The 25,689-nt window shown below is 51.4% G+C and overlaps 10 protein-coding genes across 10 annotated transcripts; 3 read left to right on the forward strand and 7 right to left on the reverse strand.

Moving 5' to 3' along the window:
* Nucleotides 1–679: 679 nt before the first annotated feature.
* EDD37DRAFT_176306 (iron-sulfur clusters transporter atm1, mitochondrial) lies at nt 680–3,175 on the reverse strand. The gene has a single exon (XM_062809909.1). The coding sequence runs from the start codon at nt 2,958–2,960 to the stop codon at nt 789–791; it is 2,172 nt and encodes a 723-aa protein (XP_062666240.1). The 5' UTR covers nt 2,961–3,175; the 3' UTR covers nt 680–788.
* A 1,134-nt stretch (nt 3,176–4,309) lies between these two features.
* EDD37DRAFT_613101 (major facilitator superfamily domain-containing protein) lies at nt 4,310–6,067 on the reverse strand (the record flags this gene model as incomplete). The annotated part of the gene is made up of 3 exons (XM_062815425.1): nt 4,310–5,523; nt 5,578–5,937; nt 5,995–6,067. 3 exons carry the CDS (start codon nt 6,065–6,067, stop codon nt 4,310–4,312), a joined length of 1,647 nt encoding a protein of 548 aa, XP_062666241.1.
* Nucleotides 6,068–7,416: 1,349 nt separating this feature from the next.
* Nucleotides 7,417–8,649, forward strand: EDD37DRAFT_653953 (mitochondrial biogenesis AIM24-domain-containing protein; the record flags this gene model as incomplete). The annotated part of the gene is made up of 2 exons (XM_062818632.1): nt 7,417–7,603; nt 7,652–8,649. 2 exons carry the CDS (start codon nt 7,417–7,419, stop codon nt 8,647–8,649), a joined length of 1,185 nt encoding a protein of 394 aa, XP_062666242.1.
* Nucleotides 8,650–8,758: 109 nt separating this feature from the next.
* EDD37DRAFT_653954 (uncharacterized protein) lies at nt 8,759–9,563 on the reverse strand (the record flags this gene model as incomplete). The annotated part of the gene is made up of 2 exons (XM_062818633.1): nt 8,759–9,458; nt 9,514–9,563. 2 exons carry the CDS (start codon nt 9,561–9,563, stop codon nt 8,759–8,761), a joined length of 750 nt encoding a protein of 249 aa, XP_062666243.1.
* A 1,340-nt stretch (nt 9,564–10,903) lies between these two features.
* Nucleotides 10,904–12,225, reverse strand: EDD37DRAFT_176471 (uncharacterized protein). The gene is made up of 3 exons (XM_062809912.1): nt 12,026–12,225; nt 11,296–11,973; nt 10,904–11,247 (listed from the first exon to the last, which is right to left on the reverse strand). The coding sequence occupies exons 1-2, from the start codon at nt 12,088–12,090 to the stop codon at nt 11,298–11,300; spliced, it is 741 nt and encodes a 246-aa protein (XP_062666244.1). The 5' UTR covers nt 12,091–12,225; the 3' UTR covers nt 10,904–11,247; nt 11,296–11,297.
* Nucleotides 12,226–12,800: 575 nt separating this feature from the next.
* Nucleotides 12,801–14,004, reverse strand: EDD37DRAFT_176384 (endoplasmic reticulum vesicle protein 25). The gene is made up of 4 exons (XM_062809910.1): nt 13,562–14,004; nt 13,323–13,449; nt 12,970–13,270; nt 12,801–12,910 (listed from the first exon to the last, which is right to left on the reverse strand). The coding sequence occupies exons 1-4, from the start codon at nt 13,757–13,759 to the stop codon at nt 12,892–12,894; spliced, it is 645 nt and encodes a 214-aa protein (XP_062666245.1). The 5' UTR covers nt 13,760–14,004; the 3' UTR covers nt 12,801–12,891.
* EDD37DRAFT_176446 (uncharacterized protein) lies at nt 13,878–18,352 on the reverse strand. Its single transcript, XM_062809911.1, has 2 exons — nt 15,746–18,352; nt 13,878–15,699 (listed from the first exon to the last, which is right to left on the reverse strand). The coding sequence occupies exons 1-2, from the start codon at nt 18,134–18,136 to the stop codon at nt 14,251–14,253; spliced, it is 3,840 nt and encodes a 1,279-aa protein (XP_062666246.1). The 5' UTR covers nt 18,137–18,352; the 3' UTR covers nt 13,878–14,250.
* A 1,690-nt stretch (nt 18,353–20,042) lies between these two features.
* On the reverse strand, nt 20,043–21,084 carry EDD37DRAFT_176588 (DASH complex subunit Spc34). The gene is made up of 2 exons (XM_062809913.1): nt 20,936–21,084; nt 20,043–20,885 (listed from the first exon to the last, which is right to left on the reverse strand). The coding sequence occupies exons 1-2, from the start codon at nt 20,998–21,000 to the stop codon at nt 20,234–20,236; spliced, it is 717 nt and encodes a 238-aa protein (XP_062666247.1). The 5' UTR covers nt 21,001–21,084; the 3' UTR covers nt 20,043–20,233.
* A 210-nt stretch (nt 21,085–21,294) lies between these two features.
* On the forward strand, nt 21,295–23,750 carry EDD37DRAFT_641251 (26S proteasome regulatory subunit N3). Its single transcript, XM_062817292.1, has 3 exons — nt 21,295–21,909; nt 21,963–23,263; nt 23,312–23,750. Exons 1-3 carry the CDS (start codon nt 21,615–21,617, stop codon nt 23,456–23,458), a joined length of 1,743 nt encoding a protein of 580 aa, XP_062666248.1. The 5' UTR covers nt 21,295–21,614; the 3' UTR covers nt 23,459–23,750.
* A 202-nt stretch (nt 23,751–23,952) lies between these two features.
* On the forward strand, nt 23,953–24,889 carry EDD37DRAFT_176626 (essential mitotic spindle pole protein DAM1). The gene is made up of 2 exons (XM_062809914.1): nt 23,953–24,330; nt 24,385–24,889. Exons 1-2 carry the CDS (start codon nt 24,010–24,012, stop codon nt 24,712–24,714), a joined length of 651 nt encoding a protein of 216 aa, XP_062666249.1. The 5' UTR covers nt 23,953–24,009; the 3' UTR covers nt 24,715–24,889.
* The last annotated feature ends 800 nt before the right edge of the window (nt 24,890–25,689 follow it).

Raw genomic sequence — 25,689 nt, forward strand, 5'->3', positions numbered from 1 at the left:
ACGCTTAAAGATTCTCTAGTGCTTCTAGCTTCGGTCCTCCAAGAAATGTCAACGATAGGCATAGCACGTCAGTCGCAGCTCCCGAGAAGGACTTCAATCTTGCTGGGACAAAAAGCTGGGGAGTTGACGTCTCGCAATAAAACGTCTTCGATCATATATGATTTGAAGATGACGAAGCTGACATCCGACTAAATTCTCTCTACACTGTCACACGACCTTGGCCTTCTTTCATTACACTTTCCTTGATTGTCCAAAATGGGAGACTTGACAGAGAGAGCATTCAGCCCGGTTTCTTCTCGCTGCAACCAAAGAAGCCAAACGACCGACGGTCTAGGCATAGCGGCCACTTGAAGACGCGCTGGTGGGCATCTTCCCCGGCGCGCCAACGCCACGTGTGCCAGGGGTAGCTGACCCCTGTCTCTGCATAGACTTTCCACCATCTTGGTCGAAAAGTGTCTCTGGAAGAACTCCGCTTCAGGCAGTGCACGATCCTTGGTTCGGTCCTTTCGATCTCGGGTAGAAATGATTTTTCTGGCGAGCCACGCTTGAGCACGCGAGCAGCAAGGTGCATATGCAACCTTGCGACCTAAAGTTTTGCCCTCAAATGCCCACTGACCTGATCAAGGAGCAATTGTTTGCGCCCTAGATTCTCGGTAAGTCATCGACGGCCGTCCTGTCTGGTTGCTGTGCATGCCGCCATGTACCTGTGCCATAGAAATCACGAACAGTCGATGACTCTCTCCACCGTAAGACATTGACAGACGATTGGACGTCAACTGCGATGATCCTTAATTCTTTTTCTCCCTGTCTTCACGATCTTCTTCCAGCGAGCGCTCGAGTCCCATGTCTTGTCCAATCGATACTTCTTGTGCCGACCACAGGTCTGAATACAGTCCGCCCATAGCGAGCAATTCTGTATGGCTGCCTTGTTCAACCACTTGGCCGTCCTTTAGCACAAAGATGATATCGGCGTCGTAAATGGTGCGAAGTCGATGAGCCACAAACACACTGGTCCGCGCTTTCTCCTTTAAGATGCTGTTGATATTCTGCAGCAGCGTCTGTTCCGTGTAGGTGTCCAGTGCGGACGTCGCTTCGTCGAAGAACAAGAGTGGTGGATCTTTCAAAAGCAGCCTGGCAACCGCAAGCCTCTGTTTCTCACCACCTGATATCATCATGCCTCTTTCGCCGACCATCGTGTTCCATCCAGCAGGTAAGCGCTCCACCAGATCAGCAATTCTCGCCCGTTGGGCTGCCTTTTTGACGTCGTCGAGAGAAGCATCAATCTTTCCGTAGCGGATATTGTGCTCAATGGTGTTGTTGAACAGCGGAGTGTCCTGCGGAACCACTCCTATGCTCTCTCGTAAGCTGTCAAGGCTAACATCGCGGATGTTCTGGCCATCGATCAAGATCTTGCCAGCTTCTGCATCGTAAAATCGGAACAGAAGTCGGAGAATGGTCGATTTTCCACAACCGCTGGGTCCGACAATGGCAACCTTCTTACCGGCTGGAATTGTCATGCTCAGATTACGCAAGATGGGACGATCAGCATGATATCCAAAATTGACGTTTTCGAACTTGATCTCACCCCCACGTATGAGGTTCAGAGGTTTTGGATTTGCAACCTCCTTGACTGTAACATTGACCTTTTGCAAGTTGAACAGCGCCTCCATATCCAGGAGAGATTGACGAAGTTCTCGGTAGACCGAACCCAAAAAGTTCAGAGGCACCGACAGTTGGAAGACTAACTGGTTGACCATGACCAAGTCTCCCACGGTCAATTCGCCGCCGGCTACTCCATTAGCAGCCATGTACATCATACCTGCAAGAGCACTTGAGAAGATGAGGTTTTGCCCAGTGTTCAAAAAGGCGAGTGATGTCGTGACTTTAATGGATGCGTCCTCGTACTTCTTCAAGGCCTTGTCGTATCGGTCTACCTCGAACTTTTCGTTGTTGAAATATTTGACTGCCTCATAATTTATCAGCGTGTCAACAGCCACTGTGGCGCCTTGGTTGTCTGCAGCGTTGGCTTGCTTTCGGAACTTCGTCCTCCATGATGTAGTAGTGATCGTGAATGCCGAGTATGCTATCATGGTGGCGGCCGTGATGGCGGCGAATTGCGGCCCATATTTGTACGTCAATATGCCGCACACCATACCTATTTCCAGCACGGTCGGGAAGATGTGGAATAGCATGGACGTCAACAAGAAGCTGATACCTTTCGTACCTCGGTCAAGTGCCCTTGTCAGTCCACCTGTTTGTCTTGAAAGATGGAAATAGAGATCCAACCGCAGCAAGTGGGCGAACACGTTACGCGCAACGTTGCGAATAGCCTTCTGAGCCACACTGGCGAAGACGGCGTTTCGTAACTCTGTGAACAACGTAGCGCCGATTCTCGTGACACCATAGGCGACTAGCATCGAGCCGGCAACCGTCCAAGCTGTACCGCCGACGGCTAAGAAGTCAATGTTCATTGAGTCGACGATATTTTTGAAATAAAAGGGCACATTGACGTTGAGTATCTTTGCAGAGACCAATAAGCCCAGTGCTGTCCCCACTCGAAGTTTGGTTCCCCAGTCACCCTTTGGCCACAGGTATTGGACCATTTCTTTCATGATGGCCAAGTCGACGTTGCGTTGCTCCTTGTTGGATACCACCTTCTCTGAGAGGAGAGCTTCCTTCTTAGCATCTGCGTCGGCAGCCCTGCTAGATGCAGTAGATTGGAGCGTCTCTGGCTTGGTCACTTCTGCGGCCTCTGACCTACTGGGAGGACTCTCGCCAACCTTAGTAGCCTGTGCTGTTCTTTTGGCGGCGTCATCGCGTTTCCATAAGAATGACTGATGAAACGACCGGATAGGCGAATGCTGTACAGATGGTCGCGCATGACTCCATATCTTGAGGCTCGAGGATTGCGGACCGTACAGTCGGCGCCTCCCACACGTGCAGAGTGTCCTCGATAACATGCTTGCTTAGTGGGACTGGCCGTGATATCCAATCCAAGCAACCACGTTATGCTTGGGCGATCATCAGCCCTTTCTCTCACTGCACCAAGCACAGCAGAACCCCCTCAAAACTTCTAGCGGACGCACACAAATTTGGTCTCGCCCGATGCACCTCTCCTGCCAGCACACGATGTGAAGTGGTTGAAAAGATTAGGCAATTCTGCATGAAACTGATGCCATTTTCTGACGCCTCAAAACACACCAGAGTCCGTCATCGGCCACGTAAGAAGTGAATATGTTTCGCCGTAGAATGACTTAAGCTTGATTTGGTTAGGCCGGGAATCCAGCCTCATCACTCTCTTCAGCCTTGTCTCTCTCCGACATCTATCACATTCGTTTGCATCTTATACCGCCCATTCACATTCTGCCTCACCGCACAAGGTCACACACACGCTCGCGACCAAAAATCCACAGAGTACAAGCCGAGAGCTCAAAAAGTCCCTGCTCGAACAGAGCGCCAGTCAAGAATGCAAAAACTCAAACCTCGAGAGGCTTGAGAAACCCCACGAAGAATTTTTTCATTTATTGTCTGCAATCGAACTCGTCTCTCCGACTTTAACTCAGTAACATAGTAGAGGAGAATAAGAGGTCGGATACTGGAAGGGAGTATCGCCGAGCAGGGCGGAACGCACTCGTCTCACCAAGCATTAATACCATGTTTAGACTTGTGAGGTCGGTATTAGGAGGCTCAGATACTGGAAGGGAGATTGTTAGCAATTTTCTACAGATTTGACCTATATTCACTCAATTTCACCAGTCGTTGCATGTGACTGCACTTTCAGTGAACTGATATCTCCGCCAAGCGGGTGGGTGAGGAAGAGGGCGGCCTCCCGGGAGTGCTGGACCTGACTAGGTACACAGACCCGGCGAGATGTTTGGGGATAACCAGAACGAGCAGAATTCAAGGCCGGTATTTAGGCACCACGACTCTCGACATGCTCGCATCAAGTGTTCACTGCCATCGGCATGTCATTGGTATTGTCGTCAGCGCTGAGCAAGTGGTGAAGCTAACAAGGGTGGCGGGCATAAAGCCTACCATGACGATACGGATTTGCCAAATGAGATAGCTAACCTCCTGAAACTGGATAACAGAGACTCTAATCTAATATAACACATCCATCTTCAGACAATAAAATACATCGAACACGATTAGTCGCCATTAGAATGTCCACTTTCCCATAATCCGAAACACTTCTTACCCAGACACGGTCTTGAATACATTGCGCTAAACAGTCGATGAACGCCATGAAGGACATGATTGTACTGCTTCACAGAACGGAAAGAAAACATAACACTTGCTGACTCCTGCTTCAATCACTCGCACCATTGATGGTAGGTGCAACTTCCACAGCCATGGAAGCTCGACGCATGATCGTAGCGTCATCCTCTTTGGGTCGTGGAGCGAAGAAAAGCTCGATGATAGCCGCAATCGCTATTACCGCAGAACTCCACCACGCTCCAGCCGAGCCTAGACCGCTGTAAAATATGCCCACGAGGGGCGGCGCTACGGTTCTGGCTGCTGAACAGGCTGACATGGCCAGTCCGTTGACCCTGCCCAGCACGAGGGGCGACTCAGTCGCGTTCTTCAACAGAATTAACAGACTCGGATATATGATGATGGCGGTGCAGCTCTGCAGCGCAAGTAACACGCACATCCCGATTCCTGGATTCGGCAGCATCGTAACAAAAGGGACCAAAAGGTGCGCTATCGGAGCGACGATAGTGAGAGACAGTGCGGCCTTCCAGACGCCGAATTTGGAAACGTAGATCGGAAAGATGACACCCTGGACGAATAGCGAAAGGACACTATTGGCTGCCAGAAACACGCCGACAGTCGGAAGCGTTAGCCCTAGGCCTCCCACCAAGTCGAGGTGCTGGGGTGGTTGTCGTGGATCGTCTAGGAGATAGATTGGGAACAGCGCATAGAACGCCATCTGGTGGTAACACATGAGGACAAGGGCAACAGTCCAGAAGATGACGCCCTTGTTGAAAGCCTTGATTGAGTCGGATTTAGGAGCCTGGAATTCGTCGTCCTCAATGACAACATCGACCGTTGGCGTCATGGTGTGATGTAATGGTTTGAAGGACGTGATGGACGCAATTGAGCGTCGTCTGAGGTCGAAGGACGGGTCATTTGGCAAGGGTGCAGAGCTGACTGCGTACGCGATGCTACCCCCGCCCACGGAGAATGCTGTGAGGTTTGATTCTCGTCGGTCTCTGCGTTGAGCGAGCGGCGTTCTCTCGTCGACGATGTGGCTGTCACTCGTCCTTGACATCGATGCAGGCCACAGGGACTTCGCAGCCGGGTTGGTCTCCTCTAGAAGTATCCAGCCCTGAATCATGGCAATTACAATGGCAACCACGGAGACAATGTTGGGCAGGAGGTAGGGATATTCGCCAAAGATGCCATTCGGGTCGAATACGTGAGGATAAAATTTGGCGGGCTGGGCGGTGAAACCTCCTAAAGCCGATCCGACGATCGATCCCAAACTCCACATGAATGGCTGGACAGAGTATGCGGCGGCTAGAAGGAAATGTCAGATCTGATACCGCACGGTTGTGGTTCGTGGCGACTTACGTTCATGATCGGGATTCTTGATCATTTCGGCGACCATAGTCTGCATGACAGCGACATTCCCGTTAAGAGCACCGCCAATTACCCTAGCCAGTAACGCAACCCAATACTTCTTTGCGAATCCAAAGATCAAGCTGGAAAGAGCGGTTCCCGCAAGAGCGACAAGAATGATGGGTTTCCTGCCGTAGCGATCTGAGATGCTGCCCCAGATCATGGCGGTAGACGCTTCGGCCATGGCGAAGGCGGAAATGAGCAGACCGGCATAAAATGATGCATCCTCATCGCCTTTTATGTCCTGTACCATTACAAACGTGTATGCGGTAATGGAAGTGAAAGCGATGGGCTCAGCCAGCCGGCAGATGGCTGGATCTCACGTCAGCAACCATTTTTTGCGTCACGGCTACTAAGGAAGATACGTACCTAGAACGGCCAGCTGTCTATAGGGAAAGGCATCGTCATCCTCCGCCGTTGTTCTCGAGGCCTCAGGCGCCATCGCTCCGTGCACAATGGCTCAAGGAGAGCGGTCAGATGTGGTCAGAATTGAGCCTGAGAACGGGTAGAACCATTTCCTTGTGCATAGAGTTTGCGGAATATAGAAAAGGGAAAGAGAAATTTCAAGCACGCATGATAAAAGCCGGTACCCAGCCTCTAACGTTCCCTGTGCCCACTGCAGCGGGAGAACCGAAGAGCGGTGGAAAGTCTATCTGGTTTCCTGCTTTCTATGACCCATCGACATCGTGATTGTTGGGCTAAAAGAAGGGTGGGAATGGGTGGGAATCTGGTATGCAAGCATCATGGGCTGTCAGATCTCCGATCCTTGGTGCCTATTGGCAGATTTTGTTAGGCGTGGACCAGTCTTTTCCAGGCATACCCGTGCATATCTGGGCGCCACATTCGCTAGAACGGCTGACAGAGACCCTGGCGAAGTTCTGCCATTGTGGAGGAATAGCGTCGTTCACACAATGCACATACCTGGTAGCCGACGTCCAGCGTCACTCTTGCTTCATTGCTCCATGAAGACAGAGGCCAGGCCCACCACTCGACCATTTGCATACCTATAGTTGTCACACTTCTTCTGAAAAGGGAGAGATGCGGTGGCTAGTTTGCAAATGTCCCTGTAACGGTGCCCGTGCGAAAAGGCGGCTCGGCCCATCACCTGGGCTTACACTTACCGCCACCTTCGTCAACCACAGAAGTCTTCAATAAAATCAGAAGATCATCCTCGTCTTACTTCTGTCAATAACAAGAGTGGTGTGCTTGCTAGGTTTAATCACTGCGTCAGCGATCTTGATACCAAAAGACGAACAACGGACTCTTAAACGGGGCCGATCGCCCACTCGGGGCACGTTGGCGAGAGGGTCAAGTCCGTTCTTGAGTGCCAATTAGAAGGCACCGTCTCCATGTGACCTGGTTCACCAGTCACCACCAACAAGTTGTGTACGGGTTCTGACGCCATTGAATGCGAGAACTGACAACGTCCCAATGTTATATTATGCAAATGTGCGACCATTGCCACTCACGCTTAGATGTAGTGTACCTCTAATTCTCGGCGCGATGTAGTACATAGTTTTGATATTTCAACCAGGATCAAAAAGACAAAATAGGTTCGATGCAGCTGCACGAGGCTGAGAGTGGCAGACAGCCATCCTGGGCGGAGAAATGGGAAAGTCCTCCGAATACCTTGGCATGTTTGATACCCGCGTTAACCAGAGCTCGAAAGCTACCATAGAAAGTTGCCCTCTCAGTGCGAACTTTGAACCGAAAAGCGATCGGCTCGCTTTGATTGACCCTCCGGCAACCTCTGGATCTTGTCGCTCACACTGGGTACTTTCGAAAGTAGAGATGCCTCCCGTCGCCGCCAACAACCTCCGACGGTTGTCAAGCTTCTCCCGGAGACGTGTATTTCCTGCGCATGTCATTGCAGGAAGAAGAGTTGGCGGATACAAATACATCTCAGTACAAGCGACACCAGCAACAGATACCAGCAGAATCGATGTGGCCGGTAAATCAGTCTCGGCAGATTCACCAGGTTTGTGCTGGACATCTTGGACCAGCTACCACTTACTGACAGATTCAGATGCCTCGTTTGAAGTCTTGGGAAGCCCATATTCTCTCCTCTCGGTCACTCTTTCTCCTTCCCAAGACCTTTACACACGTCGCGGCACGTTAGTCGGCTTTGGAGGAGGCCCTGATGGCACCGTGTCCACCCTTCGGATGCTGAGTCCCGTCCGCCGTGCGTTGGTCGGAATACCTTTTCTGTATCAAAAGATCACTTCAACGTCTCCAGCGAGCGCTCTCATATCTACAAAATCACCACACACCACCTTTGCGGTTTTGCAACTTGACGGCACGACAGACTGGAAGTTGGCACAGAGAAAAGCTTTGCTAGCATGGACGGGCAGCACTCTTTCCGTGACACCGAGCTTGAATGCAAGATTGTCTTTGGCGTACTGGGGCAGTTCGGATGTGACTGGGAGGGGTCTGCTTGCTCTTGCAGGCCAAGGGCAGGTCTATGCCATTGAACTTGCTCAAGGAGAATCCTACACCGTCCATCCCGCAAACGTCCTGGCCTATTCGGCTTCCTCGCCTTCTCCCCTTCCTCAACCATATCGATTCAAGTCCAACAATATCCGCTTGCAAATACCACTTCAACTCGGGAACTGGTTCCCGTCCTCAAAGTTCATCGAAACCTTGAAGACAAGCGAGACCTACAAGTTCATAGCCAATGCTCTTCTAAGGATCCGTACCTGGAGTAGAAGGACCATATGGGGCGACAGACTCTTCTTACGGTTTCAAGGACCTACAACGTTGCTTGTTCAAAGCCGTGCTGCCAGAGTCAACGACGTTTTAACCGCTCAAGAAGTTAATGAAATTGCGGATACTCCAGCTGGAACGGTCAGAGAGGCAATCGGCAATACCCAGAACCCTACAGGTGCGAGCACCTCTAGATCAGGCGTAGCTGAAGCTGCATTACCTCCTCCAGGGAATCAACCAAAAGTCTCGATCGCCCGCGTTGGTGGCGATGGTAAAGTGTCATTCGAAGCAGCTGAACTTGGCAAAGCAGACCGCTCCTGATGTCCTCAGGATACAGATGTACAACAAATATCTCCTGCCAAACCTCTATTCATCGTTCCCAATGATATCTTTTTTAGAAAGGCTCGAGGCCATCAACGCTCGTGTGTTGTTACCGCGTTGCTCCTTTCTCTTCCGTATCTGATTCACATGTCTTCCCTGCCTCGTGAACATGGTATTTGCATGTGTTGTCGCTGGCGGGCTCTTTGGGGCGATCGAGACTAACAAAGTCGAGCGCCGTTTGAACAGCTTGTCTGAACAGTCGAATGGACGGAAAGTCTGGTCTCATGAACAAACCTTTCACTATCTCCAGTCGTTGTGTTGACTCCACACTATCATCGCTCTCGTTGGTATACATACCGGGAACATCCATTACATCCCATGCGAACTGGTCCACGATCAAACTGAAAAGGAGGCTCGTGTTGCTGAGATGATCGGTGGCCCAAGAGACAACCTCTGGCTCCATGAAATTAGTGGTCCAGTAAGCCATCGCTTGGTCAATCGACTCATTCTGCCATGCAGGCATACACAACTTGTCGGCGAGGACCCAAGCCATGAGGACATTGATGAGCTTGTTAGTGTCGCCTTTCTCGATCTCATCGACGTCGCATCTGTAAATCCAGGAGATGAACTGATCGAATGCCGCAGGCTCATCCTCTGGGAATTCGATCGTGTATGTTGTCGACTCTACCATTCCTGCCGCCAGACATTTCGCAACGAATGGACACTTGTCGATGACGACCGCTTTGTGGGCAGTGTATACAGCTTTCTCAGGACCGACGATGAAGGTTACGATGGGCGACCGTGCGAAGCTGAGAAGGGATGATGTTAGTTATGGAACTCCCCATTCTGGTATCGGGTACGTACCTCTGTGATTTGCCTGGCGTACCTCCGGTCCCGGGAGTGTCGCTATTCATGATGAGTATTGAGTCGACCTGGCGAATAAGGGAGAGGTTCCTGGTCAGCACAAGATGCCAGGGAAGAGCGCCTCTATCTCAAGGATTAGGGAGGAAGTATTAGCGACGAAGAGGGAAAATGCGACAAGGCATGCGGCAAGGAGACTGCCTCTCGAGAACTTCACTGACAACATGTGCCAGGCAAGTTTGTTTTTCATTTCACTATCACTTCACTGTTCACACTGCCCTTTGCTCACATCTCTACTAGGTGAAATGAGAGTAGCAGCGCTCTGCGTAGTCAGAACTCAATCACGGCCGGCTCATCATGGTACCTCGCACATTTCTCAACGCTTGCATGTCAGTCCTCGACCATCGACTGCATATGCCCTGTTGAACCACCCCTACGGCGTGATAAAGTAAGACCCTCTAGCAGTCGGACTTTGATCTAGACCAACTCAACACCTTCCCTCCCAAAATCCCCTCGTACCAGGCCCCAGCCCCTGTCCGTCAGCCCGCACTCATGTGTTCCTTATGTCTTGTTTCAATCACCCTCGTCGTGTGAGGTGAATGCCGCTCTCAGTCACCCTTCAACGCATAAACAGCTCAACACTTTTCTTCGAAGGCACCTCAGCGTATCTGACCCCAACTCGCGCCCCTCCCACTGGGACCATGTAATCTTCGTACGACAGAGGAGGACTAGGTCCTCGAAGCGCGAAAAACGGCAGCGATTGTACCAAGAGCTTGTTGCCAGGGTGTGTGCACCTGCCCTGCAATCCTTCGAAGGCCTCATAATGCTGCCCACCACTCTGGTACGACCTTGGATCATGCCCAACGGTATAGACTAAGATGTCTTTGGTCACACGGTACAATGCACTGTACGGGTGCAGCCGTTCGATAGCCCAAGCATAGAACGCCGGGTCTATCGGGGCCAAGGCCCAAGCCGCCATGATCCGTAGCATCGCCTCGTTCTGTAGGGCCGGCATCATGAATTTGTCGCCGAGGACCCATGTGTGCATACATGCGAGGACGTCTTCCTTGCTGCGTACCCATGCTTTCGGGATCTCGCTATGTAAAGGTATATGATGAATTGCTCGAAACCCGACACATCGTCCTCCGGAAACTCAATCACATTAGTGGATAGTTGTGGTTTTGGCAAACTTACTACTCGGTGCCTTGGGTTTTGATGTGTGCCCACACGGGGGTATCATCGTCTTCCTTTTTCTTGACATTGGCATTCTTCTCCATGCCTGTTTCCTTCATGTTACTTGGAGGCATATCGGGTGCGCTTAGGCTCGAGGAGGTCGCGCTGGGCGGAGAAGGAAAAGGGGTGGCAGCCTTGTCAGAAAACGGCTTTGAATGAGGGTTTCTTACTAGTTCGGCGAACTGGAAGCCACACTTTGCAGTCGATGAAGAGGAGGTAGGAAGAAACAAAGAGAGGATACTGTTTTGTGCATTGTTTCTATGTGACATTATTTCAAGGCAGCCAAAGTTCTGCTCAGTGAAGCAGGGTATTGCTTGTCCTAAGGCAGTGCAAGCGAGGCTCTTGTCACTCGCAATCTGAGTGAAAGTTCATACTGGTGGTGACGCCCTCTTCATAGTCAACAGCCAAGCTACCATCTTTGATGTCCAGGAACATACCGCCCTCATCGAGAACCCGAAATTGCAGTGGTGCAGGCCTGCGACGCATCAGCAATGAAAGTGTGGTCTGGATTTTTGTCAGTAAATTCCTGTCTGAGGAAGGCGTACCACATACGTTCAAACTGCTGCCTTGCACTTCTCTCCCTCTTTGTGGACGTGATATACACAGCCAATCAGTGTTGCTGGATTCCGCAGGTCTTCTTTTCCGCCGTTCTGACGTTGAACTTGTCTTGAATCGATGAATTTCCAAAGCAGTGCGTTCGCCGCTTGGGGGCACGTCTCTGCCAGCCGACGAAAGCCCTCAGTAAAATGTCCGCCAGTGTCTGCTGTGTAGTGGTGTGTTTTCGTGACCACGTCATAGTGCAGTTTGTCCACAACGAATTGCGACAACTTAGAACCCTCTGCATGCTTCCACACAGTCTCCAGCAACCGTGGACTCATGATGACCCTGCGCTTCTTACAGTCAGTGTACCCCTGCTGGGCTCTCACATGGTCGATGATAGCGTTCTGCAGGCCCGTCATGCAGAACTTGTCCGCCAGGGCGTACGAATAGACAAGGCCTGCATCAGTCCAACCCGTGGTGATTCGGTCAGTGTACATCCACTGCACTAGGATGTTGAATGCCGAAGGGCGCTCTTCTGGCAATCTGACGGTCTTTTCCAATTCTTCCTGCATTCCCGAGCTCAAGCATTTATCAAAGAAAGGACAACGGGATCTCAAGATGCTCTCATGGAGTGCATATGTCAGCTTCTCCTCGCCAACGATGACGGTGATGATATTGGAGAGTGCAAAGCTAAATCAGTGAGCCACATTCTCCAAGATAAGGGTCAATGCTGTGAACTTACATTTCAGGCGTCGTCTTTGGGACGATCTGACCATCCGCAGGAGGGTCTTCGTTAGTAGGAGCCATGCTTCTGGTGGTCGGCAGACTGGCAACGGATCCAGAAAGCACGGTGGTTGAGCTGGGGAACAAGTGGGTGATTGAGTTGACCAACGGAAGAAGATGCAGAAGATCATGCGGGCTCCTAGATATCAATGTGAGGCAGCACTGCGACAAAGGCAGTACATGGGTTGAGTGGCACTCGAAGCAAGTCCACTGACTGCCTTGATCAAGTGAGTGAGTTCTGACTTGATCATGGACTGAAAGCAAACTGAAACAAACCTGATGTGAGATCCAGGCGTTAGTATGGGCAGTTCATGATATGCTCAAAGCGACAGGGGCCACGAAAGTCGCACAGTGTACCAGGTATGTTCTGGATAACGTGAACTGCCTTTAGGAGTGCCCCAAGCCAAAGGTGAGCTGAGCGTTCTTCGGTAGCACTCCAGTGCTGAGCAGATTTTAACACGCTCAAAGGAACGGGAGCCATAATTGCTGTCTCTCGACGAGATTGATATTTGTGATATTGGACATCGGGAGGGCCTCCGCCTTGAGATACGTGGTATCGAGTCATACCTGCGTTGACAGTATCGGGATGCTGGTATCCTGTTGCAATGGGAGTACTTCGAGTACCCATCCGGTACAGACCACATCGATTACATAGAACGTATCACAGGGGCTTTCGTGCCCTTGGGAAGTAAGTGCGTCCCATCAAGATCGGTATTTGACCTGGTCGGGCTCTCAATGTGTCCCTTTAGGCCATATATTCTGCGACCTAAGGATGCAGTTGTCCGGCATCCTCAATACTGCTCACCACTCCTCCCAAAATGCCGCCTAGATCAGATGCTTTGACCTAGAAGCACAGAAAGATTAGCATAATTCTCCCGCGACACTTTCAGAATTACGACGTACCTGAAGTATGCCCGCAGATACACAACCTGCCACGCACCCAGACCGACCAGCATTCCCATCGTACCCAGTGCGAACCATTTCACCCGCTCATTTGTGCTCTCATTGGTATCGCGGAGCTTCTGCTCTCTAAGCCGGAGGTACTCCAACTCCTGAACAATCTCATTGACCGTCTCTTCCATCCGTCTAAGCTCCGTCTCTACCGGCTTCAGCTTCTCGTTCGCCTGGATCGCCGACCAGTCACGCGCATCGGCGCCGATATCGATATCGAGTTCGACGTGTCGTGAAGGGTTATGTACGTTCGCTTTTCGAGAAATATCAGCTCAAGTAATCTCAGGCGTGCGCGAACGACATACTTCGACCAGTCAAGGTGTTTTCAAAGCACACATCGAACGCAGTGTCCGCCAAACTTGTGAACGCCATTCTCTTCTCACCCGCCACGTCTTTTGGTCGGCCGTAATCGTTGCCTACGGCATCTTTGATCTAGATAGTCGGAAGAGACATCAGTATACCATCCTAATAGAATTTCCAACTCCCGACGAGCCCCATGCCAGGCAATTCTTCCGTGCTAATAGTATGTGGAGGGGTGACATACATGCATATTAACCATCTGTCCATCTCCTCTGCTGCCGCTGACGATGGCCGTTACCACGACAAGCGTATCTTTCGTCACAAAGTTGCGTATACATCGTTCGTTATTGTGACCGTGTTGTGCAACGAGTTCGAACTTCAATGCGTAGGAGAACGGGAGCAGGAGGAGAAGGAGAACGGCGGAGATTGAAGGCGACTTCATCGTGGTCTGCACAGGTCCTAGACCACTATCGCCAGTAGGTAATATCGACGGCTTGAAAACAGGAAGTGTGCCGTGAACAAATCACCTACTGCACAGCCTGTCAGTTTGCGGACTTCTGGAGTTAGGACAGAATTTCAGGAGTGCACGCGAAGCCCGCCGTGTACAAAACCCCAGATCACGTGAATATCTCAAAGCACGAACCCCTTTTCTCATGCCGTAACAGCATCATGTCCGAACCCGATATAGACCAAAGAACCACAGTAGATCTAAAGTCATAATACTCGAGCGAGACTGCGTGAGTTGGACGACCACATTGAACATGATTGTTGTGAACTCCTCTGCTATTCCACAAAGAAAAGAAACCTCAGCATCGCTATTTACTGGTCGGCAAGATTGTAGCCACTATGTCCAGTCCAACGCTCAAATACACAGGGGAAACATCATTAATGCATAGACCAAATTGGCAAGAGATTTTCACTCGATCAAGGTCCTCACTTCCCCACACTCGCCTTTCGCTGAAAGAATCTCAAAAACCCAGCTTGATCTTTTGAGGTCCTAAGTCTCTGAGGCGGAGTGTCCATGCCGGGTGGTGGCCCAGAATTCTTCAAGTAGGCCGCCAGATCCGCTGTTTCACTACCACCTGAGAATGTGGCGTCTCTTGGTTCGGCACGCGTTTTCTGGCGATTCCTCTCGACATGTGCTGCATGAGTAGGCTGCGTTGGGCGGTACTTATCCATCTTCGAGCCAATTTGAGTCAGGTGAGGAGATTCCGCACGTGCACCGCTACCGTTGGTCATCCTGTTCATTGTACCATTCTTGGGCGAAGTGGAACCATCGAAGAAATTTTTCAACTTGTCGTTGCTGGTCCGCTGATTTAGGGTGTCTGAGTGATCACTAGACCCGGGAGCTGCAGCAAGTATAGGCTGAGTTGTCATGCCCGGGCCTGGAGCCGTATTTCTCAGGAAGTCAACGAGCGACTCTTCGTCAGTGCGGCGTTGCTGTTGTTGGGAAGGGAAGTCGTCTTCCATGTCTTCGTCCTCATCATCACTATAGTCAATGGCATAAGGATCGAGGACCCTCCGTCGAGTCCTGGTCGGCATGCCGTCGGTCTCAGGAATTATAGGTTGCCTAGGTGCAGCATTCGCCGCCGAGCGGATACCATTGGTAGCTCTTTCGTTCGTTCGGTTTGTGAAGTCAAGCAGGCCTGTGCGCGAATTCATCGACGACTGCATCGATTTGACAGTTACTGCGCTCTCTTGATTGCTGCCGTCCGACCTTCGTCCATTAGCATCAAGCTCTGGCGGAGGCGCCAATGCATTTAGGTCGTCCGAATCCATGGTACTGCGAAAAGGCGCGACTCGTCTGTCAATGCGGTGGTCACCAGGAGCTCGGGGAGGTCCTTCTCTGATGAAGTCTATCAAGTCGGAACTCTCGGTCGTCCTTGGAATCTGGGGATCACGTGCCTGGAATTTCAACCTATTGGCCGGTTTTCCAGGTGTTGTTGATGGGCGATCTGATGCGCCAACCGCTTCAGAAGCTCCTGCAACGGCACCAGATCCTTCTGTTTGTGCAGTATTGGGTCGGGCAGATAAGGGCTTGGGGAGCTGCATCTCATTTTCTGGACCAGTTGAGCGAGCATAATCCGCGAGGTCTCGAGTGTTGTTCCTAGTCATTCGAGCATCACGAGGTTCGCCCAAGCGATGCTTAGGTCGCGACGGCGAGCTGACGGATGTCTGCTGGGTTGAGGGCGATGGAGGAGCATCAGGAACGATGGGGATGTGAGACTTCGTGGTTGGCTGCTGATTCGATCTGCTACCAGTAAGGTTGTCCTTAGCAGAGCGGGATGATTTTGGCCGGGTAGTCTCTTCTCCGGGAGGAGCAGTATTTCGGAAGAAGTCCGCCAACTCTTGAGTCTGGCTTTTCACTTTCGGCTTCATCCCCTGAATAACTGTTAGCGGCGTCACATGTGGAAAATGGATTACATACCTCTCTAGCGGACTTGGGCGTTAGCGTGTAGTGCAGCGTCTCGTCACTATCGATCAGAACATCAAGACTCTTCTTCGCTCTATCCAATTCATCGGCCTGTGTGTTCAGTCTTATATGTTGTCGTCGAGCTGTTCCGGAGCCAGCAGTCGTCGGTCGTCCATCATTTGCACTGGTTGTCCTGGAGTGAGGCTGCTGGCTGAGGTTAGATGAGGTAGCATATCGGGGCACTCGGTCTGGAGTGTGCTCCGCAGGCTTTTCATTGCCATTTAGTTGCTGGGAAGTAGGTAAGTGTTGGGGAAATCTCGGCGAGTCAACATTTCGATTCGCCGCTGGTGGCTCTGCGGGCGTTCCCGATGCGTCTGTGCTTCTGGTCGTCGGGGCAGCCACAGGAATATTGGAAGATGGAATCTCAATAGTCGCTGTGCCTAGATCGTCGTCGTTGCGATACGAGCTCGCACCATCATCTGCATAATTGCTTTCATACTCGCGTTGCGGAGCCCTCCCCCTCCCAACGTCAACAGGATCCTGTGCAGCGCTCGTAACTAGATCATGGACACCGGTTGATTGTTCCAGATCAGCATTCCGAACCTGACCTTGTATTGGCAGGTCGCCTTCGCCTGCAGCAGCGACGCCAAAGCCCGAATCTCGAGGATTCGTCTGGTTGGTATTCCGGCCATCTCTCTCATCCGCGGAGCTCAACGCCAGGTCTTCCGGATCGCTTCCGCCCTCAACATCAATTGCACCATCCGAAGTTAGATGATGCGGCGTACGTGACGCCTCTTGTTGATGGTCACTCGGTACTGTGTTTATACCGAGACCCGCTGCGGCGCCGTTATCAGGCTCTGCTGATGTCGAATTTTCTGGAGTTGAATGGCCCCTCCCAAGTGCTCGTGCTGCTTCTACACTTAGAGCCCCAGCGATGGTAGCGACTGTGGCACTGATTGTACTTGAGCGGATGCTCGATTCAGTCTGCGACTCTTCCGGGAAAGAGTTGTCCGGGTGATCTTCCGCTGATTCATCAATATTGCTCTGCCGATTTTCGAGCGGTTCGGCCATCGGTTGATGCGATGCATCTCCGGTCAATTCCACGTTACCTCCTGCTGTTGATGCAGCCTGAGTGCCTGCGGGCACTGAATGTGATCGTTTTCTCTGATAACCAGGCCTGGACAGATCTCCGGCCGCAGCCGGGGTCGAAGGATCTGGGAACTTCCCAGGCATGATGAGCATACTCGAAGGTCTACGATTGTCGAGTGTAGGACGCCCGTTTGCGTTGTCGGCCTCGCTTGCGAAAAGATGCGCTCGACTTGGCACCTCGTTATCTTCGATATCATCATCGTTGATTGGAAGCGGAATGTCAGCAGGTAGTGGGCTCGATCTTGGCTTGAGCGACGGGCTTCGTTCCTCTTTTATTGTCGAAAAAGGTGGTATCGACGGGAATTTCCATTCGTGATTCGGTGACTCCGGGCTCGAAGGCGACAAAATGCTAGGTGTTGTAGGTCGAGATGATACGCTTCCACCGCCTCGCACGCTCCCCTTCCAAGAGCGCCAAAGTCGGATGAGGGGACCCTCTTTGCCGACGCCTGACATATCTATGTCATCCAGCAGGATATGGTGCTGACCATCATACATCGTCTCATTTGGCTGTGCATCCTTGCCTGCACCCTTCGATGTCATGTGGCGTTTCGTAGCATGTTGGGCAGCAATACAAAGAGCTTGTTCCGCTAAGAATTCAAGAACGGTGGTTAAAAAGATGGCAGACGGCGGCGTAATTGTTGCTGATGCCCTGGCGGAGTTGCTCACTCGTGCAAGCTGATCTGCCAGAGTCTCGTCCTCCAAGTAGTCTTCTTCATCCTCCTCTTCCATGTTGCCCAGCTTGGCATAGACCATGCAACGTAGTCTCGTCAGCTTCCAAGCCAGATCAAGGTCAAAGTCTGCTCTTGGATCGAGAACTGGTGGGGTCGATAAGACCTGCGCCATCTCTTCCTCTTCGATATAGTCTTGCAACTCTTCATCAGCAGCCTGCACTGCAGATCGACCCAATCTCTGCTTCAAAATGGCTGGTACTGCCGATCGAATTGCGGGCAGTGCCGTAGAATGCGACCGAGACAGGATGTCGTAGAGGATTTGATCCAGAAATCCATTCACCAATCGCAGCGCACTTTCTGAGACCTTGACAGGTCGCTCTATTTCGGCAAAGATCAATTGCTCGGCTTCGATGTCGGAGATGTAGGCAGGCGGTGGGTGCGCATAGGGAAGAGTGGCTCGCACGGATTTTGAGGACATGGAGAGAACGTCTGAGTACGAGCCCATGCTACGCAGTCCTCTCGGACTGCCAATGTCTGACATATCGGTCCGCGAAGGTCGGCGATCCATGCTGCGCGGGCTTGCCATTACGAATCTTGGTATGTGTTCACGTTGCGAAGAGAAGCGCAACTAGGTAATTCCAGGCAGTCAGCTGTCCATGTCGGCCGTGGAACTGTCTTTCGGTAAGGGTTCAGGTGAACTTCTGGATTCGAAAGATGCTCTCGTGAGCACCGCGTAAAACACAGGCGATCGTGCACCTTGTCAGCTCCAAGTTGCAGTACTCGGTATCTTTGATGGCTGGGACAAGTTTAGAGCCGATTGGAGATCGTGCACAGGGCACCAATGAGGTCAGGGGTGCGGTTTTGGGATTTGGAGAAATACTGAGAGTCGACAAGAGCTGGCTTGCGATGTGCGCTTCACATTGAGCGTTAAGAGTGTTTGAAAGAGTCAGTGAAGGTGAAGTGAAAGGTCAGATAGAAGTGGCTTGCATCACTGCAGAGGCTGGCAAGGAGCCGAGCGCATGCTAAGAGAGACGCAGAGCGGCCGCCAGAAACTTGCAGCTGGGCTCCTCAGGCTCGGTGTTTCAATTGGGACATGGATTGTCGACACCACCGCTTGTGGCTGCACTGACCTGCATTACAGTGGACCTGACTTGCGGGTGAGCGACGCAGCGCCATTTGTTCTAGCAGACGAATTTTGCTGCGGGCAGCTCGACAAAGGCTACGGGGTATGCAATAAGAGCATTACTGCCCTCTTATTGGCGTCGTAACTGGTCTGCGTCCGGCACCAAACGGGGAAGCCATACGTACCTTAGATAGCACAGCACTACGTCGTATACTACGGAGTTGACCTTTCCTGAAACTGCGGTCTCTACATGAGGTGCATCCACCAAACCAACCCCCGTATGTGCAAGTCTTGAAGATTGCTGCAATGTTGCCCCTGAACTGTCCTCCGCACGTTGCCAGTCATCAAGAAACTTAGGTGGTTAGGGTTTCAGTTCGGTATCCTGTCTGGAGAAAATACTCAAGCTTTCCCTTTCAAAGTGATCGACAACTTGGTTAAACTTAGGCATCTACTGTAGCCTTGCTAAGCAGCCTTGGTACCTATTTGACTCAAGGATCGACTTAAAACTGACGTGTCGCTTGCTCGGTGCTGGCACGACATGTTCCTGTCAAGATCAGACACTTGTTACTCCACGATAAGTCACGGAGTCCACCCTTCGAGCATGTGGTTTTGCGTCATGTCTAGGACGAGTCGCTTTTCGTAATTCATACTCCGTTCCGGGAGGTTCAATCATCACTGTATTCAATCTTGCTCCTGCATGAAACTGTGCATGATGGATACTGTACTATACTATGTTGATCTGCCCCGCAAGGATGGTAACAATCTCAATTTGATGCCCGGTATCCACTGCGAACTTCCTGAAGCCTCGAAGAAGAATTCACGTACTACGATACTACCTGGAGTAACACATTTCCTACACCACGCTGCCAGAGTCAGCGGAAGTTTGTTGCTTCACCTAGATCACCTCAATTTGTAGTATGGAGTATTGACTTTGGGTCAGTCACCTAAAGCCCTCGGTTGCGAGTATAACCTGGAGGTAGAAGAGCCTATCCTTTGTGAGGGTTGTGGATCAGGCATTCCTCCATTCTGTTCCAACCTCACTCTCCGAATCATGATATACTGTACACATGAGTGATCCCATCCCACTGCGGGTTTTGACGACAGGCGTTTTGCGAGTAACAACTGATGTATCATCCAGCAGTCCCCTCCTGGACAAAGGATTTGCCAGATACAGGGCATCCTGAGACAGAGGTCTCTAACAGTGAAGACCCCCGGCGAGATCGACTTTCATGAGGATTCGCTACTCCGTTGCTGCTTCAGAACAGCAGCACGACGCCAATGCATCACTAATGTGCTGTACAACGATAAGCCTGGCCATCTTGTGCTTGATTGGCATTTCTCTCAATATGATCACGAACATTCAGTCCGGACATTCCAGGAGCTCAATGCGCACTTCACGAGCAATGGCGATGTTCCTTGGTTGTAAACAGCACACATGAACACCGCCATGGTCATTGCAAAACACGGTCGGGTACTGCAATGACAATTCGTGGCTCTCGTTTAGACCCTTTCACAACGAGCTCGATACCAGAGCCGCTGCCTTTTGGCTGAATGCTTGAATCAATGTAGAAGGCCACCGAGATCTCTCTCAATCCCCGAGACCCGGTCTTCCAAGGACTTCTTCCGGGCCTCCAGCTCTCGGATCTCCGCTTCTTCATGCTGAAAGTCCTGCTCCGTGAAGGCAATTGCAACACCATTATTGGTTGGTTCCGCGTCCACGACATTCTCAAACTCTTCATCCTCGTATTCGCCGCCTTTGTTCCGGCGTGCTAAGACAGCTTGTTGCTTGGACACTTTTTCTTCCAATGCCGATATTGCGGGTGCGACATCCTGGTAGCGACTTCGCAACGCTCGAATCTTCTCAGCAGCTCCAGCGACTGTGTAGACACTACAAAGTCTTTCTGCACCACGAAGGAGGACTTCGACATTGACGCCACCCTGCCTGTTGGTCGCGTGCCTGATCTCTTGAAGCATGTCACTACCTAGCAACCTCGTGACAGTAGACTGTTTGCTTGGGTGAGCAGCTGGAGGAGTAGTCTTGCCCGCCTGTAGGAACAGTCCAGAACGGGACGTTGCCTGCTGGCGATGTCGATTGACAGCGCTTTCGTCGAGGGTGAACAGGGCACGCTCATGGGGCTCGGTATCACGGATCAGGGTAGTGATCTCATGGTCTTTTAAAAGCGCATTGGTGAAGATCTTTGGTGGAGGAAACCTAAGGAGTGGTCAGTCGACCTATCGAATATGTTCGAAGGTGTTCCCAACTCAAGCTCTGCTATAGATTTCGTAGATAGTAATATCTGTTCTAGGTGGGTTGCCAAAAGCGACATGTTGCTGCTAATGGTGACCACATCGGCTCGAGCCAGCTGTGGATTTGGTCGCAATGTACGACTTGACAGAGGATGCGATCAATCACTCGCACTTTTAGGCGCCATAAGAGGCTATCATCGGCTACGTAAAATAAGTCGACGTGGTTGCTGAAGCATTGTTGATGCGGCTCTACAAGGCTAGTTCGGACTGTGGAGAGGGATCGGACGCGTTTGCTGGTCGTGCCTGGCCACTGCGCAGTTGCCCTACGGTCGACCGCAGCCAGAAATCACCTTACCTCATCGCATCTACATTCACATTCACATTCACCTTTTGACTTAGCCTTAAACCTCTACAGACTGTTTTGCTGCATTCAAGGGCAACCTACACGGCCAAACGCATTTCCGAGCTGACCTTCCACGCACTCCGTCCGAAAGCTACTTGACACAAGTAACGCCAATTGAACAGCGCACCCGTGCATCTGGACAGGTTTCTTCAATCCGTCCTTCGCAGTACAACGATTCAGAGCAGATAACTGATCTCTGCCTTGACGTTGTCAGGCTTTGGCTGAGACTGCGCCCTCGAATATCCTCCGGTACGAGTTCCGAACAGACCTTGAAGGTCTTCCGCTGCGGAAATGAGCGGCGACAAACCCCATATGAATGGAAACGATCCTTCCAAGAAAGGTACTGATGGTTCTCAAGACGTTGAGATGAAGGAACAATCGCAAAACTCGAAAAAGACTTCGAAACCGAACAAGGACAAAGATGGCGATGATGAAATGACTGTGGTGGTTCCGCCATCTAAAGGATCGTCCGCGCCGACTGCTCCTGATAAAGCAACAGAGGCGGACCTGACGAACGGCGCAGCGGATGGCGAGGAGACGAAGGAGACCGAGCCTCCTGTTGATCCGCAAGAGAAAGCCATTTCAGGTAAGGAAGTGATACCTTTCTATCGCGCAAGTACAAAGCTCACACGACAGCAGAGATCAAGGCCAATCTTCCCTTATTGGAACGCGGAGTCAGCCAATTCGATCCTCGGTTCAGCTTGCGGGTCCTTCGCTCGATATCTTCAGTCCGAAAACACTTGTCCGCATATGTAGTGGCTACAGTCGTTACAGATACTTACCCAACTTCAAGCGCAACTGCGATATCCCTCCTAAGCGCCGTCAAGGACGATCCATCTTTTCCCTCGCAAAAGGTCGAGGAGTGGCATAGCAGAAAAGAGGGCCTACAACAGAAGAGTTCCTCGAGGGAAACTTTGCCAGAAATCGATGTCTACCTGTCAATCCTAGTGCAGGTCTATCTTCACGATAAGAAGGCTATCGACGCGGGTGCGCAGTTCTCGAGTGCTCTTGTTGAGCACCTTCGCACACTCAACCGTCGGACCCTGGACTCCCTTTCTGCACGTGTGTACTTCTATTACGCGTTGTTCTACGAGGAAAAGTCACCACTACCACCTTCGCCTGCGGCCGCCGTCATTGCCATCAGAAAGAGCCTTCTTGACGCGCTAAGGACTGCTACGCTACGAAAAGATCAAGACACTCAAGCGGCTGTTACCACTCTACTCCTCAGGAACTATCTGTCGACTTCCCACGTCACACAAGCCGACTTGTTGATTTCTCACACACAATTCCCAACCACTGCCGCAAACAATCAGTATGCACGCTATCTGTACTACCTCGGACGCATTCGAGCTATCCAACTCTCTTATACCGAAGCACACGAACATCTTACTGGGGCCACGCGGAAGTCGCCAACGACTTACAAAGCCAGTGGATTCTACCAAGTATCTACTAAGTTGATGATTGTGGTCGAATTGTTAATGGGAGATATCCCGGACCGTGCTACCTTCCGCCAACCAAGCCTCGAGAAGGCCCTGCAACCATATCTGCAACTTGTCCAAGCTGTCAGCTCGGGAGATGTGATTGGGTTCCAAAATCTTGTGCAACGATACAATTCCACTTTCCGAAAAGATGATACATACACACTTATCCTCAGGCTCAGACAGAACGTCATCCGAACGGGAATCCGTATGATGTCTTTGTCCTATGCCCGGATTTCTCTGCGGGACATGTGCTTGCGATTGGGCCTGGACAGCGAAGAATCTGCAGAATACATTGTGGCCAAGGCGATTCGGGATGGAGTGATCGAGGCTAGCCTTGATCACGAACGTGGCTACATGAAGAGCAAAGACGTCGGGGATGTGTATGCCACAAGCGAACCTGGCGATGCCTTCCACGAACGCATTCAGGCCTGTCTAGCTCTGCACGATGAAAGTGTCAAGGTATGTAACCCCGTCGAACCCCCCAGAGTCGTGCTGATGCTGCTATAGGCCATGCGTTTCCCCATGAATCAGCACAGATTGGAGCTCAAAAATGCTCAGGAGGCACGTGAGCGGGAGCGGGAGCTCGCGAAGGAAATCGTCGAGGGGGAAATGGACGACGATGACGCTCCTGGCGGCGACTTTGAGGGGCTCTGAGTGACACGCCGTGTCATAGTGTACTGTACAAGTGGAGCAGGCGCCCTAGTATCATATCGCCATCTTAGACGTATGCAGGCTGGCGATGGAAGCATAGCCAGGAGATCAGCCATCAGGCACCAAGCATCAGGCATCAAGCATCAGGCATTCGACGGAAGAGAAGGTGCAAGGAGTTACAAAGTTTCCAAGGTCCATTGCATTCAGACCCAGAATGTACTTAGTGGCCGGCAGGCTCAGCAATGGCATGCTCGCAGTAGCCACTGTATTGTAATCATGTCCCATTCCTTGCCACACTGTCGTCTATTCGAAGAGACATGCATTTTGTCGTCCTCCTGTCGTATTGACCTCGGCAAAGCTGCCCAATCTTGGTTGTAGAAATGCTTAGCAGCAGTGTTAGCGTCCTTGGCCCGCAACAACAGGGCGCTAAGATATCTGCCGATGTTTATCCGACATGCCGACGTCATTTCATTTCGCAGTTTCACGACGCGTCTGCGATACAAATTCATCTGTAGAGATGATTGACGGACCATTGCTCAGTATTACCTGCAACGATGTCGCAAGGTAGAGCAACATCACAGACGCGTCCTGCAGGCAGGACAAGATCGCGATCGCCCGTATCACGGCCAACAACACCGCTGCGTGCATCCTCTCGGTCTTCGTTCAGAGCATCACAAAGCAATGCCTTCACTGGGCCATCTCCTCTTGACGCCTTTGAGCCGCAGTTTGCAGAGTTGAGTGACTCAATCGCAGACCTCGAAGCAAACCTCATGCACCTCCAGTTGATGCATGAAAGTCTTAGCAGGTTTGGAGAGAGTTTCGCCAGTTTCCTGTATGGACTGAACATGAATGCCTTTGTGGTCGATTTCCCAGAGGTGAGCAATCAATCTCGCTATGCAGTGATGTGATTGTTGACTGCATCCACATAGGCGCCGATTCCGGAATCAATCAAGCGCTTCCAGAGGCGACAGGGACAAGGAAACATTGATGAGACAACCATTCTGCAAAACCATGCAAACGAAGGGAAACCAGTAGAAGGAGACGCAACTCTTGCCACAGCTGATGCCAGCTTCACGAGCATGAAAGCGACTCCACGCCGCCGAACAATGGCGCAAACAGTTACACCAAGTACAGCGTCGGCCATGAAACAAAGCAATGCAAACAGTCGTGGGGCAAGTTCGACGAGAGGAAGCAAAGCTCCTGTCCGTGGAGGGAGAGCTAGTGCCTTACCGCGTGGTAGAGGAAGGGGCACGAAATGAGGGTGTCGTACAAAGCTTGACCACCTTTTTGAACGCCGAGCATCAAAGGGTATTTAGTGCAGACCTCTTCGAATTTATCCACTGTCCTCATCGTCAACAGTCCTCGCAAGAGTTTCAATTTGACAGCGACTCCTCAACTTGAATCAAACACCTCAACAAAGCGGCATCAATTCAGAGAACCAAAGCTGTGCAATTTCACAGGTACCGCTGTCGATCAACATGTCCACAGACGACCAAGCTCAAAGTAACCGACCGCTTGCTCTTGATCTCAGCCATGTCGCTGACCTAGTGTTATAGCAACCCTGCTCGCTGAAGTCGAAGCTGCCGGACTCCCCTACTTCACAACATGCATGCACACATACTACGACCTGTTGAGCGTTATATCCGGGGCTCAAACGAGGGTCAGTGCTAGAGACAGACACATTACATCGACGCTACGTGGAGGAAGCAATGTGGATGCAGTCGATGACCTGGCAAGATGCAGATTCTATGATGAAGAACTGGAGAATGCATGGGACTGGTGCGTTGAGATGATTGACCTTACGAACTCCGTCCTCGTCATGATGGATGGCATTGTCTTTGTCGACAATGAAGTGCGTGATGAGCACCTTGAGGTGTTGGACGATCTCCCCGCCATGATGGAAGTCTGGCAGGATTGGCTTATGGGCAAGGCGCGTGTGCTGGCCATCATAAGCCTGTCAAGAGCTGTTTGAATAGGCGTCCGCCCCAAGAGCACCAGAACATGTTCTCAAAGTAGTATCGATGGCGTTAGAGCGTGCTCCTAATGCAATGAGATTGCACATCCCGCTTCTTGCAATGTTCTACTCCACTCACATCGACCTGCAGTCCTTTGTATAGAGATGGAGTTCGTCAAAGGCACAACGGGAGTGTATGACATGCAAGGCTGAATGCACGAGGCTGAACTGTGTGGCGACGCTGCAAGGCTTATTGCTCGGTTGCCGATTGGTCCGTCGA

Source organism: Exophiala viscosa, assembly GCF_022695815.1.
Source record: "Exophiala viscosa unplaced genomic scaffold EDD37scaffold_13, whole genome shotgun sequence".
NCBI classification, from domain to species: Eukaryota; Fungi; Ascomycota; class Eurotiomycetes; order Chaetothyriales; family Herpotrichiellaceae; genus Exophiala; species Exophiala viscosa.

Coding starts and splice junctions, on each gene's coding strand:
- EDD37DRAFT_176588 (XM_062809913.1), bottom strand. CDS start 21,000: ATGTCGCTTTTGGCAACCCACCTAGAACAGATATTACTATCTACGAAA. Junction 20,886..20,935: donor AAATCTATAGCAGAGCTTGA/GTTGGGAACACC, acceptor ACCACTCCTTAG/GTTTCCTCCACCAAAGATCT.
- EDD37DRAFT_176471 (XM_062809912.1), bottom strand. CDS start 12,090: ATGGCTCCTACTAACGAAGACCCTCCTGCGGATGGTCAGATCGTCCCA. Junction 11,974..12,025: donor CCAAAGACGACGCCTGAAAT/GTAAGTTCACAG, acceptor TCACTGATTTAG/CTTTGCACTCTCCAATATCA.
- EDD37DRAFT_641251 (XM_062817292.1), top strand. CDS start 21,615: ATGAGCGGCGACAAACCCCATATGAATGGAAACGATCCTTCCAAGAAA. Junction 21,910..21,962: donor GCAAGAGAAAGCCATTTCAG/GTAAGGAAGTGA, acceptor ACACGACAGCAG/AGATCAAGGCCAATCTTCCC. Junction 23,264..23,311: donor TGCACGATGAAAGTGTCAAG/GTATGTAACCCC, acceptor ATGCTGCTATAG/GCCATGCGTTTCCCCATGAA.
- EDD37DRAFT_176446 (XM_062809911.1), bottom strand. CDS start 18,136: ATGGCAAGCCCGCGCAGCATGGATCGCCGACCTTCGCGGACCGATATG. Junction 15,700..15,745: donor CGCCCAAGTCCGCTAGAGAG/GTATGTAATCCA, acceptor ACAGTTATTCAG/GGGATGAAGCCGAAAGTGAA.
- EDD37DRAFT_176626 (XM_062809914.1), top strand. CDS start 24,010: ATGTCGCAAGGTAGAGCAACATCACAGACGCGTCCTGCAGGCAGGACA. Junction 24,331..24,384: donor TTGTGGTCGATTTCCCAGAG/GTGAGCAATCAA, acceptor GCATCCACATAG/GCGCCGATTCCGGAATCAAT.
- EDD37DRAFT_176306 (XM_062809909.1), bottom strand. CDS start 2,960: ATGTTATCGAGGACACTCTGCACGTGTGGGAGGCGCCGACTGTACGGT.
- EDD37DRAFT_176384 (XM_062809910.1), bottom strand. CDS start 13,759: ATGAAGTCGCCTTCAATCTCCGCCGTTCTCCTTCTCCTCCTGCTCCCG. Junction 13,450..13,561: donor GACAGATGGTTAATATGCAT/GTATGTCACCCC, acceptor CCGACTATCTAG/ATCAAAGATGCCGTAGGCAA. Junction 13,271..13,322: donor AAACACCTTGACTGGTCGAA/GTATGTCGTTCG, acceptor TTTCTCGAAAAG/CGAACGTACATAACCCTTCA.